We start from the raw sequence: 16,817 nt of genomic DNA, 5'->3' as shown, positions 1-16,817 counted from the left end.
ATACAAAATCTCTATAATGATTAGTGATTAAATATTTATATATCCAAAGCCAAAATGATTGGATTACATTCTCATCAGTTGTCTAAGCTTAAAAAGGGGCCTAGCCACCATGGGTGCCTGTAGTCCTAGCTACTGGGGAGGCTGAGGCAGGAGAATGGCATGAACCCGGGAGGTGGAGCTTGCAGTGAGCTGAGGTCATGCCACTGCACTCCAGCCTGGGCAACACAGCAAGACTCCATCTCAAAAAAAAAAACAAAAAAACAAAAAACAAAAACAACAACAAAAAAAGGGGCCTAGCCAATTGGACCACAGAGCCATAGTTGATTTTATGTTTGGAAGTAGTTCATAAATTGCTGCATTTACAGGATCTAAGAGAAAATAATTAGCTTCTAATTGCCTAACAAACCCAAATTTATTTATAATTAATCAAACAGATTTAAACAAAGAACTAGCTTTGCAGCACTCCTACTCTGTTACTGAAAACTCACCTTAATTTTACAGTCCATGGAACAAGACAGCAATAAATGGCCAGAGAGAGGAAACAATCTGACTGCACTGACGCCCTATAAAAAGGTATTACAGTTATCAACCAGAAGCATTCAAAAGATCAGCTCAAATGAAGCATCAAGAAAAGACAGTATATATTAAGCAGCCTAATTTGCTATTTTTCTTCATTCCAAAAATCTCACCCCAGAATAACTTTCATTAGCATTCCAAGAGCAGGCCTTATTGACACTAAGCTTTTGAAGATTTTTTTTTTTAACCTTTAATATTGAGTTCCTCACCCAATGGAATCCTGAGTCAATCAAATTGCTAATGCCCCCACTTCTCTTCCTTTTTTTACTTAGTCCTTTGCTCTTTGCAAAGAGTTGGAAATTACAAGTTGGAATAGTACAGATGACAAAGAATATCAACATCAAATTTTTCATGACCCTTATCTCTGCATTAGTTTAAAAATTACCATAGTTTATAAACCAGGGCGCATCTCATCTCTGAAGTGTGATAACCACAGAGCTAAAGCAAAATTACTGAAGCTAAGCAGGAGACTTGGTGCTAGTACCAGCCCATTACTCACTGATTTGGTGCCCAAAAGGAAGAAGACTGTAGCAGGAGCTTGTGGGGAAAGGCCTGGCTACAAGGATACAGGACGCTAAATCATGAATGCTATGTCATGGCCAATTCAGATGGCCTTGAAGACTGATTAGTCACTTGTGATGGATGTGTGGGCATCTCCAAAGCATAACTCAGGCTTACATTCAATTTGACTTCCCTGTACCTTTACCAGAAATACTAAATGTTCCACATCAACAGCTAAAACTTTACGTTGGCTTCATTATTATAACATTACAGCAAACAGAAACAACCAACTTGCTTACCTTTGTGTGTCCAGACCACACATGAATTTGTTTTTTGGGAAGATAACACTTCTCAGGTGGCATAGTTGACCGTAGATTAACACCAACATCCTGAGGTATGTGAAGATAGGACCTGCCTTGATAGTCATACATTTCTTTAACTGAAACAAAAAGGCAAAGAAAATCAATAAACAAATACAACCCATAGTCATGAAACCTAACATTCTTAAAATAACATTTTATTCACAGATATATCATTCCATATTAAGGTTTAGGTAATAACACTCCAATGATGTCAAGATCATGAGTCAGCTAAGATTTAAGTGCTTAAAATAACTGCTATCATTTACAACTAGAGGTAGTATTTCGAAATTCCTAAATACCCAGAGATTATAGACCTTTAGATAAGATCTATACTTCTTTTCATCACTTACACATCTTAGTAATCTATAAAGACTTCACTGTGGCATAATTATAGCAAGGGAAGATAATACTTGGGCCTTGTTAGTCACTGGTAAAGAAGCAGAAATAAAACAGGTTAAGAAGGAAGTTAAAACAAAACAAAATATATCAACTATCCTTTTCCCCTGCTTTCCTCTCTTATGCCCTTCCAGTTCCTTTTCATTTATCTTTTCCCACTTTCATCACAAATTTTACAATAAAGTCACCTGTGAGAATTAAATGACATAGTGTATATACAGCAATTAGCAGCATGCCTGGCACAGAGTAAGTACTCAATAAATGTTATTATTATATTATTGTTATTATAGTTTTAAGTACCATAGTACTAAATAGACTCCTTGGAGATAAAACTGAAGCTTGAAGAACCAAATATGGCTTCATCAAACCTAAATATCTGATGTAATATAACATTAGAATAAGCAACACTGTAAACGGTAAGCTATTCTTTACAGTTTTAGATAATCACTATGTATTTTCCTAAATATAACTAATTATTAACAGGTACATTCTAGAATACTTACGATTTATTTTGGTGAATATACATTTCCTTCTACAAGTCAAAATAAGTATGAGAGCCTTAAGCTCCATCTTTTCACATGAAAATCCAAGTTTATTCTGAATATAGCTGAATAACGATTATGAACTGTGAGGATACCTGAGTATTTGGCTTCATTAAAAACAGTTAAAATGACTGGGGCACTATTAATACACCAAAAGAGTCAACTTTATCTTACGAAAGAATAGATTGTGGACTATTCAAGTTTCTTTTTTATCTACCATTTAATAAAATTCATTCACACTTGGAAAAAAATTATCTGTGGCTATCATTAATCATGCTATTTTTTCTCCTTTATCAGTATACAGAAGTCTGCTGTAATTTCCTTGGCATACAAATTGTCTAACACAATTATACTTAACATAATGATTTTATTACAGCTGATAGTAAGGGTAATTGATATCGTATGAACAGTGAACAGAGTAAATATGAAGGTTTTTCATAAAAATGAAGATGTACAAAAAATATGTTACCATGTAAGATTGTCTTCTCCTCCCCAGGTTTCTCTTCTTCCTGTTTTCCTTTTTTCTGCCTCTTTGCTGTGATTTCATCCAATTCTTTCTGCTCTTCCTAAGAAAATTAAGGAGTGAAATTTAAAATGAATGTTCTAGAACCTCATTATACCTAAAGTTGGTTATAAATTCTTTATAATGACTTCTACATATCTGGTCCGAGTATGTTCCCAGGATAACAAGCTCAACACTTTTTTTTTTTTTTTTTTTTCTGAGATGAGTCTCGCTCTGTCGCCCAGGCTGGAGTGCAGTGGCGCGAATCTCTGCTCACTGCAACCTCCCTCTTCCTAGTTCAAGCAATTCTCCTGCCTCAGCTTCCCGAGTAGCTGGGACTACTCGGTGCACACTACCACGCCTGGCTAATTTTTTCTGTTTTAGTAGAGACAGGGTTTTACTGTGTTGCCCAGGCTGGTCTCGAACTCCTGAGCTCTGGCAATGCGCCCGCCTCGGCCTCCCAAAGTGCTGGGCTTACAGGCCCAGCCAAGCTCAAGTATTCTATAAGCAGAGACTGATTACCTCTTCCACAAATTATGAAATGGTACTAAATACATAATGGATACTAGATAATACTTTTCAACTATATAAAATCAGTTTTCAAAACTCATCCTTCTGTGACACCTAGAAATAAATTTTAACATGTTATACTAGTTATACAAGTAAAAAGACAAGGCAATCAGAAAATCTAGTTTCAGAATGGAAACTGAATTTTAGCACATAATGTTGTTTTTCAGTTAATTGTTTTTACATACTCCTAAGGATATAAGTGATAGCTATACATTTGTGACACAATTTTTTTGGGAGGAGCTGGGGACAGAAGATGGGGTAGTAGTAAATCTCTATCTATAATAACAAGTCAACAGATAAAATCTAAAATAAATAAAAAATAGTAGAATAAGTTTATTCATCTTAGATATCACCTGTTTATTTCTATTATTATAAACATAGATTTACTGGATGTAAGTAACAGCTAGAATATAAGCTTCATGAGGTCATGATTTTCTTGATCTTGTCCACTGCTGTATGCCTGTGACCTAGAACACTCTCTGGCTCATGGAGACAGTGAGATTAGGAGGTGAGGAAGGGAACGGCAGAGCATTTACTTTACAAACTTTATAGTAGTTTTTAAGATATATATAGAGATAAAATTTGTTGAAAATTTTAAATAAATTCATAAATCAATAAAATTTATAATCAATTCTAGTGTCACAGAAGGCTGATTTTGTAGTTACTATCTGAATGTCTAGTATCAGAAGAGTAGCTACCATGGCAGCTTAATAGCAATATCAAGGAAATCTTTATGAAAATTGTTCAATATTGTATTTTAATAAAAAAGCACGAGAGAAAACAAATCAGCAGAAAAGGTAAATAAAAATATCCCAAAGAAAAACAAATAAATTTTATTGTATATTTTCAATCAACTAAAGGCAGAAAAATTTTGATGAGTCAGTTGGTTCTCTAAAGAAATCTCAAGTTTATTAATGTAGATATCCTTCATAGAGATACAGCGTATACCTGAATTGACAATTAAAAACATCAAAGCTTACTTCTGAAGGTTTGGCTACATCTTTTTCATCCACATATTTTGCCCATGGTCCCAAAAAACCATCAATATTGGATGCATCATTTTCTTTAAACTTTTTCCTCTTTTCTGTTTTCTTCTGACCAGTTTCAAATACAGTTAAACCTACGTTAACAAAAAAAAATTAAAAAAAAAAAACTGAGAGATTACAAAGATGTACATTTTCTAAAGAAATATGAACATATGTTTAATTTTATTTTATATGGTTAAAGAAAGATGATTGTTCAAGTGACCCCAGAGTTATTAAAAAACAATCTACATGAATCTACCACATACGCTGACTCATGCTACAGAAAAAGGGATTCAACCTTCTGGGCAAAGACACTTAAAACTAATTCAATATTCTGCAAATTCTAATACTGTATACTTAAAGAAGAGACCCAAATATGTACTCCTACAATGGCGCACAAGCCTTTTATTGAATCAAAAAGCTGTGTCAGTGGATTTGTACGACTTTCTGGAAAAAACTCAGAAACTCATTATTGCTAAGTAATAATAAAGTGACATTTGGAAGCAAGAATAAACTGTAATTTATCATTTTAAAACTAAATTAAACTAAATTACTGTAAGTACTTAATAACTTATCTTCACTTCACTTGTAATGCAAAAATGTAAATCAAACAAGGTTTCACCAGAAATGGTATTCCTTCCAAGTGATTTCAGTCTCATCTTGACCTCTAATATCATTAACGTTAACAGTAAAAGAAAAGGAGAAGGAGGGTGTTTCTGGTTGAGATTTTGATTTGATTAGTAGGAGGTGGCATACTGTGTATAGTCATTAACTTGGAAAAAGAAAGGTTTGTGGAATCATAGTCACAAGTTAACTAAGAATCTAGCTACCTTTAGATGGGACTTGCAGAGGTCTAGCTTAAAGAAGAAATGTCTACCTATATTAATTCAGGCTATGTTTTATAGCAAAAGCCTGTTAAAATTCTATTTTAACAATAATCTAGCTCATATACAGAGACCAGCCAGATCACATAGGATCTATAGCTACTAAGCACAAATGTCCCATGCAACCAACCAGCAAATTACTTTTTAAATTGCATTTTATGGATAATATTCTAATGGACTGATGAGGCTTGTGACAAGTTAGCGTTCAGCGTATGATGTTTTGTCTTATCGTAAGTACAAAATGAATATGAATACAAGCATACATACAACACATATTCAAACTCAGCCTTCAAAGCAACTCTTCAAAGACAATCTTCACAGACTTACCAAATAAAGTATTTCTACTCTGTTAAAATGAAGCTTGACATTAATGTTGAGAAATCAATTGCCAAAATTATCTATACATTAGTTGTAATTTATTGAGTGATTTCTACAGGGTTGGCATGGTGCCAAGTACTCAAAGTAACTCAAAGAGATATGTATCATTATTTTCCCTACAAGATTACACAACTAGTAAGCGGCAAAAGCAAGCTCTAAACTGTAACATTTCTGAACTATATTGCTCTAAACTGTATCGCTCCATTGTTTCAACTTTAAAAAAAAAAGCGCTAAATACTATTTTTTACTGTCTAATTAAAGTCACTCTGCAAGACACTAATTATAGATATGTAGGTATATATGATATCAAATGTTTCAAATAAATTACCTTGATTTTTTTCAGCTTCTTCTACAGAACCTATATATTTAGCAGACACTTGATGATTATCTAATGAAGGGTCTAATGCATAACCTGAAAGCAAAAAAGTGAAAATTATTAACTCCATTTTGCTGTTTAAATTCATTTTATTATTATAATACAAATATACACATTTCACATTTTCTTTCCCAGATGTCAAAAATGATCTCTAATTCTGCCCTGAGCTATATTGCTTCCTTTTTTTTTTTTTTTGAGATAGGGTCTTACCCTGTCACCCAGGCTGGAGTGCAGTGGTGTAATCTCGGCTCACTGCAACCTCCGCCTTCCAGGCTCAAGCAATTCTCCTGCCTCAGCCTCCAGAGTAGCTGGGATTACAGGCATGCGTCATTACCCCTAGCTAACTTTTGTATTTTTTTGGAGAGATGGGGTTTCACCATGTTGGCCAAGCTGATCTTGAACTCCTGACCTTAAATGATCCACCGCCTTGGCCTCCCAAAGTGCTGGCATTACAGGTGTGAGCCACCACTCCCAGCCCCTGAGCTATATTTCTATTTAGAACCCAAAGCTATATTTTTCTATTTAGAACCCAAAGCTCAGGCTAGACTCCAGCATAATATGTTTCTTATAGGATGAATTTTGCATACTGACATTACATTACTAAGAGCCTCTCTGGCCAACACATCAAACTTTAGTTTTAAATATTCTAAGAGCTTGAAAATACATGTACATGATGCACTTGGAAATCTAGAAACCATTTTCCTTTTCTTCTTGGTAATAGATATTGCAGGGCTAAGTTTATCAAATTATGTAAATTATTAAATAAAAAAGGGTAAGAAGATTACATAAAATCTAGCTATTATTTTGAAAATACCATTTGCAGTAAGGACAGTCTTCCTTCCCAATCTTAATATATTTCTATTTCATCAATCATTCTTTATATTTCCTTAAGAGAAGGAAGGATATCTACCAGCATACGAATGCGCTTTTTAAACTAATTATAAAGTATGTAGCTACATATAAATGTGGTCTTCAGTGGTCCATGGGAATTTAAGGAAAGAAAGTCTACCTAAGTTAGCTCAAATCAGTTTTTTTCTCAAATGGGTGTGCTAGCACAGTAAATGTTTGGTAACATTAGTCTGGTATATTCACAAGAGTGCTAAATCACTGATCAGTTTATGGCCTACAACTCATGTGTACGATAATAGAATACATAAAAAAGTACTAAGCCCATTTTTTCTAAAGGGCACATCCTAGAGGATAGACTTATTATTTTCATTTTTCATCCAAAGTAGTCCCAGCTACTCGGGAGGCCGAGGCAGGAGAATGGTGTGAACCGGGGAGGTGTAGCTTGCAGTGAGCTGAGATCGCGCCACTGCACTCCAGCCTGGGCGACAGAGCGAGACTCCATCTCACACACACACACACAAAAAAACAGAATATAGGGAACTTCTTTTGGGGAACAGAAAAAGATTCATCATGAAGCATGCTTTTCAAACAAGCTAAGGATGTAAGTGCTGAACTCACCCTCATGATATGCTATAACAGAACCAACCACCTGGCTATTAGCTGATTTGCATATAGTTTTTTTCAGCATTAAAATATGTTCTTAACCAGAGGAGAGAGCTTGGTGGCAGAAAATCAGCCTTTGGAGTAGAATCTCTGAAATCACAGGTTCAAATCCCATGAGTTATTTTGTCTTTAATCTCTTTGATGTACAGAAGTGTTCTACACATAACTTTTTCCAAAAAATGAGACTTTTATAAGCTCATACCAAGTTAAAAGTTTCCATTTCAATAATAAAAAACGTATCTAGCTAGAATGTAAATTTCTACTTTGAAAGGAGACTTAACGTCTACATAAATGGCATTTCATGACGCGTCCGGAAGGGTGAAGGAGTAGACAGAGAGGGAAGAGGTATCCCTGGTCCTTGTCTCTGTGTAAGCACCATTCCCCAACTCATCTGGCCACTGTCTTGTTACTCAGAAAAATAAGTTATGCTTTCCTCTTGCTCCACATCCTCTGTGGTAAAAATCTTTACTGCCATACCACCATCCCCACTACTGCCTTCCACCCCAGGTGATTAGGAAACAGTATTATTTTCCTTTTACAAATAAGAGTTAAATATTTGGCCTTATGTCTTACTACAAATCAGCCAGTGATAGAACAAGATCTAACTCTAACACTACTAAATTTCAGTCCAATTTGTTTTCTCACTATCTTGTGTCTCAAATAAGTGAATATTTCTACATTTCTTAAATATTCTTATCTATCTTCCTGAAGCTTGTTTTCCCTTTTATCTTTTTAATGGAATTAATGTCTACTTTCTTCCCTTCGGCAGTCTTATTTGAAATGGCCATAATATTGATTTTATTATTATACCCTTAAGATTATTAAACTAATAATAATTATTAAAACTAATTCCATTAGGCAAATGAGAAGAGACTATAAACAATTTGCAAAAGAATGGTCATAAATATATGAAAAAACCTTCGACCTCACTAGTAGTCCGGAAAAATCAAGTTGCAATAAAGAAATATAATACTTTGATTATCAAGTAAACAAAGGAAAAACAATCATATAGATCTTTGATGAAGAGAAATAGGGCCGGGCATCGTGGCTCAGGCCTGTAATCCCAGCACTTTGGGAGGCCAAGGAAGGCAGATTACTTGAGGCCAGGAGTTTTGAGACAAGTCTGGCCAATATGGTAAAACCCCATCTCTACGAAAAATACAAAAAAAAAAAAAATTAGCTAGGTGTGGTCGTTCACGCCTGTAATTCCAGCTACTCAGGAGGCTGAGGCATGAGAATTGCCTGAACCCCAGAGGTAGAGGTTGCAGTGAGCAGAGATCCCACGACTGCACGGCCTGGGTGACAGAGCGAGATCCTGTCTCAAAAAAAAAGAGAAATAGGACTTTTATACACTGTGGTGGTAGAGTAGGTTGAGAGAATTCTTTTGGAAAGCAATTTGATAATATATACCAAAAGCTTTTAAAACACATATTCTTTTACCTACGTTTGGGAACTCATTTAAGAAAATAGTATAAAATAATATAAGAACATGTAAAGTTTTATGTGCAAAAATATTCACTACCATGTTTTAAAATGCACTTTGTAGCATAACATACATCACATTTTTAATAGTGAAAACTGGAATCAAACTGAAATCTAAATGATACAAGTAATTCTTTTAAAAATTATATCTTTGTTCAGTAGATTATTTTTAAAAAATCATTTAAAAATGTTAATAAGGGCGGGCACGGTGGCTCATGCCTGTAATCCCAGCACTTTGGGAGGCTGAGGCGGGTGGATCACAAGGTCAGGAGATCGAGACCATCCTGGCTAACATGGTGAAACCCCGTCTCTACTAAAAATACAAAAATTAGCCAGGCGTGGTGGCGGGTGCCTGTAGTCCCAGCTACTAGGGAGGCTGAGGCAGGAGAATGGCGTTGAACCCAGGAGGCGGAGCTTGCAGTGAGCTGAGATCGCGCCACTGCACTCCAGCCTGGGCAAGAGAGCGAGACTGTCTCAAAAAAAATAAAATAAAAATGTTAATAAAGGATTTCAAATATTGAAGTTAAAACTCATGTTAATAATGACTATTGTGAGACTAAAAGTATTTATTTAAAATTCTATTTTCCACTTCTATAGGTGGGTGTAGAGAAAATTCTAGATGAAAGTCAAACAAAAGGAAGAAACTTCATTGAGAAGCCCCAAGTAAGACTGGCAGGGGAGCAGGCAGAAAACAGGACAAAAATCACACAACCACTGAGGGGCTGAGAAGTCAGGAGAAATACCATAAATGCAAGCTAAAAGCAAAACTGTAGAGTAAGTAAATGGGATGACACAGTAAATGAGACTATTTTCAGTGATAAGGACTCTACAGGTGGGCTCTATGATAAACTAACTGCATTGTAGAATATAAATCTTCCAGAAATAATTCACTGAGATTATAACAATCTTACAACATTTAAAAATGGGAAGAAAATTAAAATAAATATTTGTATTATATTCCAGCAGTGATAGCCCAGGGTTATGAGATTGAGGTAAAACTGAATTCATGTGTCACCTCCTGTATGTCTGTTAGATAACACCACTACAAGGTATAAGAGGTTTGCTCCCTAGCACTTTGCAAATGAGGGAAGGTAACAGAAAGGTCTCACAGCCTTACATTTCATGTGGAAAGATTAAAAAACAAGAACAACAACAACAAAAGTTGATAGGAATCTGGTATAGGAATTACTATCAGAAGTCAGATAAGAACTTTCTATAAGAAAATTATAGGACAAACTAATAGAAGTCATATACTTGCTCAGTACCTGGGGGCAAAGAAAAAACAGACAGTGTTAAAAGTAAGGTTTAAAGAGACAGTTGTTAAAGCTTAGACAAGACTGATCTTATTTACTAAGTTCACTTATTAAGTTTACTTGAACTTAATAAACTGTCTCTTTAAACCTCAGTTTAAACCTAAATCTTACTAAGTTCACTTGAACTTAATAAATAAGATCGACCTTATCTAAGATCTATCATAAAGGAGACAAACCAAAATTTTCTTAGTTTTGTAACTGGCCATTCCCTTTATTTTAGGCTGCCTAATATACTATAGCCCCAAATTCATTTTTTGTCTTTAACTCAATAGTTCAACCTGTGCCCTAGCTCTCCACTTCCTAGTGGGAGAGGCAAAAATCTCCCACTTTATTTTATTTTAGGCTGCCTAATATACTATAGGCTGCCTTTATTTTAGGCTGCCTAATATACTATAGCCCCAAATTCATTTTTTGTCTTTAACTCAATAGTTCAACCTGTGTCCTACCTCACCACTTCCTAGTGGGAGAGGCAAAAATCACCAGATACTTAAAACAAACAAACAAACAAACAAACAAATACAACCCATTTCTGAAACCAGGTCTAAAGCCAGCTGAAGAGTTTTAAATCCTTATTCTTGTTATAAGGTAATTTAAGAAGAAAAGTAGGTATCGGTATAAACTTACCTGGACTTTTTTTTGTTTTGTTTTAAAGGAAACAAGAGAACTAAATTATTGCTTAAAGTCCTTCTAAAGTCGAAGACAATAAGTCTTTAAAAGTCTCTTATTATAGGTTAGAATATAACAAAATCATGATGTAACAGTTTATTTTTATGTGCTGCACATTACTTTAGATTTACATGGGACCCCTTATACAAGCAATGGGTATAACATATTTGTAACCATTTTATTGGACTGGAAGTGTCATAGAACTGTTTTGGGTGATTTAAGTGGTATATAGCCTTGGCTGTGATATTTGGTACATTCTAAGTCTATTACAATCTTACCATGGTGAAATATGATCTAATACATGATAATCCTCTATACAAGCAGTTTCCACGCACATTAAATTTTTAAAATCCCACCACTGGTAGGATGTAATTATTTTACATAATGAATTTTTCACTATTCTCTTTCCTGATACCCTTCAGTGATCAAGAGAAAGCATTTCCAAGATAAGATTTGAGAAACAGAGTAAAGTTAGATAGCCTATAATAAGATAAAAAAGTAACCTCTTAACACTATCTTTTCATTTGCCAACTTTAACAGCAACCTACATGTAATGGATATAAAATAACAAATGTCCATTACCTAGTACGACAACAAAGAGCATTCTGGTTAAGATCACAGAATATTTCCAGTACTCAGAAATCACAGTGGATTTATAATGACAGCTAAAAATATGAGTTCACCTTCCCATTTATATAAATATTTAAGGATATGTATAGGAAGGCATACTATCCTTTCTGAAGGAATCCAGTGAATTTTAAAAGCCAGAAGATAAAACAGACTAACACACACAGATCACACTTCTAATAAAGCCAAAATTGAAACTGCTTAAGTCTTATCACCTTACCATATGTTGCAAAAGTTCTCCTTTGCTGCTCAAACATGAAATCATTGATATGAGCTGGTTCAGCATATCCAGAAAGCATATTTCTAGGGGCAGCCATTTGCTGTGTCCTAAAGGGATTTTCTGGTCCAAACTGCAATGTTACAAGAAAAAAAATAAAATAAAATAAGAAAGACACAAAAGTTCTGAGTATATGGAAGTTAGAATTACTGGAATAACTGTACAAAACAAGGGCCTATTAACCTATCTGGGAACACATTAGCCTGATACGGTTCAGTGCAGCTGGGCAATGGCTGATTAGCACCATTTGTCAGCCCCTGGGACAGAAGGAGAGGAACCCCTCTCACTCAAATCTATATGTAGCTATTTATTTCAAGAGCTCAGTAGCCCCATGTGGTTGTCAGCTACTACATTCACATTATTGCAGAAGTTCTACTTCACAGTGATGCTCTAGATAATTGAGAGTTACTATAGTTTCCCCAAACCATGATTTCGGGGATTTGGGGTGACTTTTATATCAACAGTGGTACTGTGATATAATTTTTAAAAAAACTACATGTTCCTTTTCCACTAGTTCCTCAAAGTGGGAGACTCAGAATACTCAATATTTACCACAGTGCCTGGCATACAGAAAGTACTAATGAAGGAAAGATTAATCAGAATTCCACTGGGGGTGGAGGATAGAAAAACAGACAACAAAAATAAAGTGCTTGAAAAAGACCCTAGGAAAAGATATTGCAAATGTCAATAAAATATCTCCACTCTGAGAAGTCACACTATGAAGAGTCACATTATTTTTCTTACACCGAATAGTGCCAAATTATTATTTGCTTATAATACTTTTGAGTTTCCAGAATGTTTTTCCAAATGCTATTTAATCCTGACAAGTTAAACAAGTATTCTCCTTCTCATGCTGCAAATGAAGAAAAAACCCCCAAAGGCAATGTATTTTACCTGCCCTAGGATCAAAAGTTTTATTAATTGGTAGAACCAGGGCTAGAATAAACAGCAGTCAAGCATTCTATTACATCATAAAGTTCCTTAAATGCACCATCAGAGCCTCTAACTTTTAAAAATTGAGTAAAAAATTACCAGAATATATTATGTCAAGTGCTATTAATTTAATGCTATTATAAAAGGTACTGGGAAAATCCAACTCTTTTTTTGTTTGTTTTTAAATAAAGAATCAAATGAGCTTCCCATTTTGGAAAGGGCGAAAATAATAGGATATTTTCATCTGAACTCTGTAAGACCCACCGTCATGATGAATTATTTTGACATTAGAACATTGTAGGTCATTACCATTAGAAACCATCTCTTCTACGATACATTTCCAGAGCCACAAATAAAATTACTCATCTTCTCTTAACCAGTACATTGCATTCTCTAGATATCAACATTATACTATGTATGAAAATCTGAATTTAAATGTTAGCTGTGCCTTACATTTTTTTCTGCTTTAGAAGAAAATAAATTGCTACAACATTCCTATATATTGACAGCTTCCATTTATATGTTTAAAATGATTCAATTTTAAAATATCTGATTTATATGCAAAGCTTTTATTAGTATATATTCTTAATTATAATATAGTGCAAGACTTTGCAGCCCATATTAGTCCTTCCTGTGCCTCCTGATGGGTGAAAAATGTCGGGGAAAAAAATCTAGATTGCTGAATGCTAGAAGTAGCAGTCAACTTCATTCAGTCATGAAATTTATTACAAAAACAGGAACAGCCATAAAATTACAGATAACAAAATGATTTAAAAGTTTCCTAGATTCTCTACCCGCTACGGTCAGCTATCATCCACAGAAGCTATCATCCACAGAGCAGCATCTGCTATTTCTGGTCAGAGGTGGGGTGGAGGGGGCATGGTGGGGAATCTAAAGTGATAAAAATCCCCATTGTTCTTAACTGTTACTCACATCACAAATAACAGATGACCAATCATTGTGCTTTAAGTAACTTTCCATTTAAAAAAAGGAGACTACAATTTCCATATTCTTATTTAATTCAGATTTTACTAAAAAAGAAAGAACAATTTTTCTACAGGCCATACATACCAAACTAGCTCCACTTTTTCTTTTTTTTTTGAGACAGAGTCTCCCTCTGTCGCCCAGGCTGGAGTGCAGTGGCGCAATCTCAGCTCACTGCAAGCTCCGCCTCCCGGGTTCACACCATTCTCCTGCCTCAGCCTCCCGAGTAGCTGGGACTACCGGTGCCCACCACCACACCCGGCTAATTTTTTGTATTTTTTGTAGAGACGGGGTTTCACTGTGTTAGCCAGGATGGTCTCGATCTCCTGACCTCGTATCCGCCCGCCTCTGCATCCCAAAGTGCTGGGATCTCTACAGGTATGAGCCACCGCGCCCCGCCACTAGCTCCACTTTTTAAAGAAAAATTATCAGTGTAAAAGAACTGTGATTTCTATACAAAGACAGATCCATATATTAAGGCTATGTATAATATAAGGTACTATACCGAAAGCAATCTAAAACTTCACATATGCCTACTACACATAAAGCAATCTAAAAATTTACATATGCCTATGTCTCATACAGATTTAAGCTGAGGCAACAAAAAAATCTTCCAGTGATACAAGGAATCAGTGGGAGGAGGATTCATCTACTGGTAGCTATTGGAGCTGACCTTAAAGACATTGAATATTAACAGAGGAAGGCAGCGAACACTACTTAGCAGGACTCAGCTCTTCCCAATTACTCAAGATAGGTCTCTCAGCTGTTCTTGGTCCCTGTGAATATGCAACTCGCTTAGTTCTGGAACAACCATTAAAAAAATACAACAGAACATATGGAAAACACACAAATTTGATTTCCAAACACTTCAAGTTTTGGTAGTTAACTGAGTTTAAGAGTAAATTTGTGTTCACGTGATTTATAACAAGATATAAGTAAATACATAACATAAATATGAATGTATAATATGTTCAAGTTCATATGCGTATTTAACAATTTTTAGCTCAAACAATAATGAAGAACAATATAGTAAATTATAATTGCAATCTCCTTACATAAAACATACACATTTAAGTGAGAAAATGTTTGCAAACCATACATCTGGTAAGGGGTTAATATCCAAAATACACAAGGAACTCAACTCAATAGCAAGAAAATAAATAACTCAATTAAAAATTGGCAAAGGACTTGAATTTCTCAGCATTCCTCAAAAGACATATAAATAGCCAACAGGGGCCAGGTGCAGTGGCTCACGCCTGTAATCCCAGCACTTTGGGAGGTCAAGGCAGGTGGATCACTTGAGGTCAGGGGTTCAAGACCAGCCTAGCCAACACTGTGAAACCCTATCTCTATGAAAAATACAAAAAATTAGCTAGGCATGGTGGTGTGTGCCTGTAGACACCTACTCAGGAGTCTGAGGTGGGACAATCGCTTGAACTCAGGAGACAGAGGTTGTAGTGAGCTGAGATCACACCACTGCACTTTAGCCTGGGTGACAGAGCGAGACTCCTCTCAAAAAAAAAAAAAAAAAAGTCAACAGGTATTTGAGAAAGTACTCAACATTACTAATCACCAGAGAAATGCAAATTAAAATCACAATATCATCTCTAACCTGTCAGAGTAGCTATTATAAAAACGATAAAGGGTAACAAGTGTTGGCAAGGATGTTCTGGAGAAAAGAGAATACTTGTACACTGTTGGTGGGAATGGAAATTAGTGCAGCCACTATGGAAAATGGTATGGAGGCTCCTCAAAAAATTAAAAATAGAACTACCATATAACCCCAGCAATTTTACAAGTGGGTATGTGTCCAAAGGAAATGACATCAGCATGTCAGAGATATCTGTATTCCCATGAATCAACCTAAATGGCTGTCAATGTTTGAATGCATAAAGAAAATGTGGTATGTCTGCACAACGGCCTACTATTCTGCCTTGAAAAAGAAGGAAATCTTGTCATTTCTGACAGCATAGATTAACCTGGAGGGCATTATGTTAAGTGGAATAAGCCAGGTGCTGGGACAAGTATCACATGATCCCACATGTGGGATTCAAAAAGTTGACCTCATAGAAGCAGAGAGTGAATGGTTAGCAGGAGCTGGGTGGGTGGGTGGGGATGGAATGGAATGGAGGGGTTTTGGGTGATGTTGGTCAAAGGATGTACAATTTCAGTTAGGAGGAATAAGTTCAAAAGATCTATTGTACAACATGGTGACTACAGTTAATAACAATGTATTCTTGAAAACCACTAAAAGTAGATTTTAAGTGTTCTCACCACAAAAAATGATCAGTACATGAAGTAATGCATATGTTAATTAGCTTGATTTAGCCATTCTACAATGTATACATATTAAAAAAACACATTGTACATTGTAAATATATACAATTTTTGTTAATTAAAAAATTAATTTATTAAAAAGTATGTAAGTACTAATTCAGATCACTACACCCAAAGTATGTATGATGTTCCCAAGGGAAAAGTATTCTTAAACATCTGTCAACTGAATGAAGTAGTGGTTTACTTACAGGGTTGGGAGAAAAGCACTCTTAATTTGTGAAGATGCTGGTTGATAACTCTCAGAGATCTGATACTATAAGGGTGTGGATCTCAAAAATCTTCAGTCGGTAGAGTATTGGTGAGTCAGCATTTTAGCAGCATATTATAACATTGCAGGAATTAAGACAATTTATACTACTAAAAATGGGCTAAATAAAATCATAGTTCTAAGTTCACATAAAGAAAAATAACCCAAATTACTGAACATATAATAGTATACTAGATTGTTGGTACATTTTTCATTCATATTTACTGCAGTCATTATTGTTTAAAAGATTTATAAACAAATTTTAAGGTGAGAAGAGTCTGTTAATTATTTCCTGCAAATTAAGAGAAGATCCCCACAATTCAATTT

General features: G+C 35.2%; 1 protein-coding gene across 2 annotated transcripts in view; it reads right to left on the bottom strand.

The window, feature by feature from the left end:
* CDC40 (cell division cycle 40) overlaps nt 1–16,817 on the bottom strand; it is a 53,130-nt gene that overhangs the window by 18,593 nt on the left and 17,720 nt on the right. For both annotated transcript variants that reach the window (XM_055114040.2, XM_008977984.4), the window contains exons 4-9: nt 11,933–12,062; nt 6,065–6,148; nt 4,430–4,569; nt 2,847–2,943; nt 1,377–1,516; nt 489–563 (exon numbers count right to left, since the gene is read on the bottom strand). In XM_055114040.2, coding sequence (XP_054970015.1) covers nt 489–563; nt 1,377–1,516; nt 2,847–2,943; nt 4,430–4,569; nt 6,065–6,148; nt 11,933–12,062 — 666 coding nt within the window. The remainder of the gene's footprint in view (nt 1–488; nt 564–1,376; nt 1,517–2,846; nt 2,944–4,429; nt 4,570–6,064; nt 6,149–11,932; nt 12,063–16,817) is intronic.

This window comes from Pan paniscus, chromosome 5, assembly GCF_029289425.2.
Source record: "Pan paniscus chromosome 5, NHGRI_mPanPan1-v2.0_pri, whole genome shotgun sequence".
Classification (NCBI taxonomy): domain Eukaryota; kingdom Metazoa; phylum Chordata; class Mammalia; order Primates; family Hominidae; genus Pan; species Pan paniscus.
The sequence above is the reverse complement of the archived record's forward strand: the minus strand, read 5'-3'. Positions and strand labels throughout refer to the sequence as shown.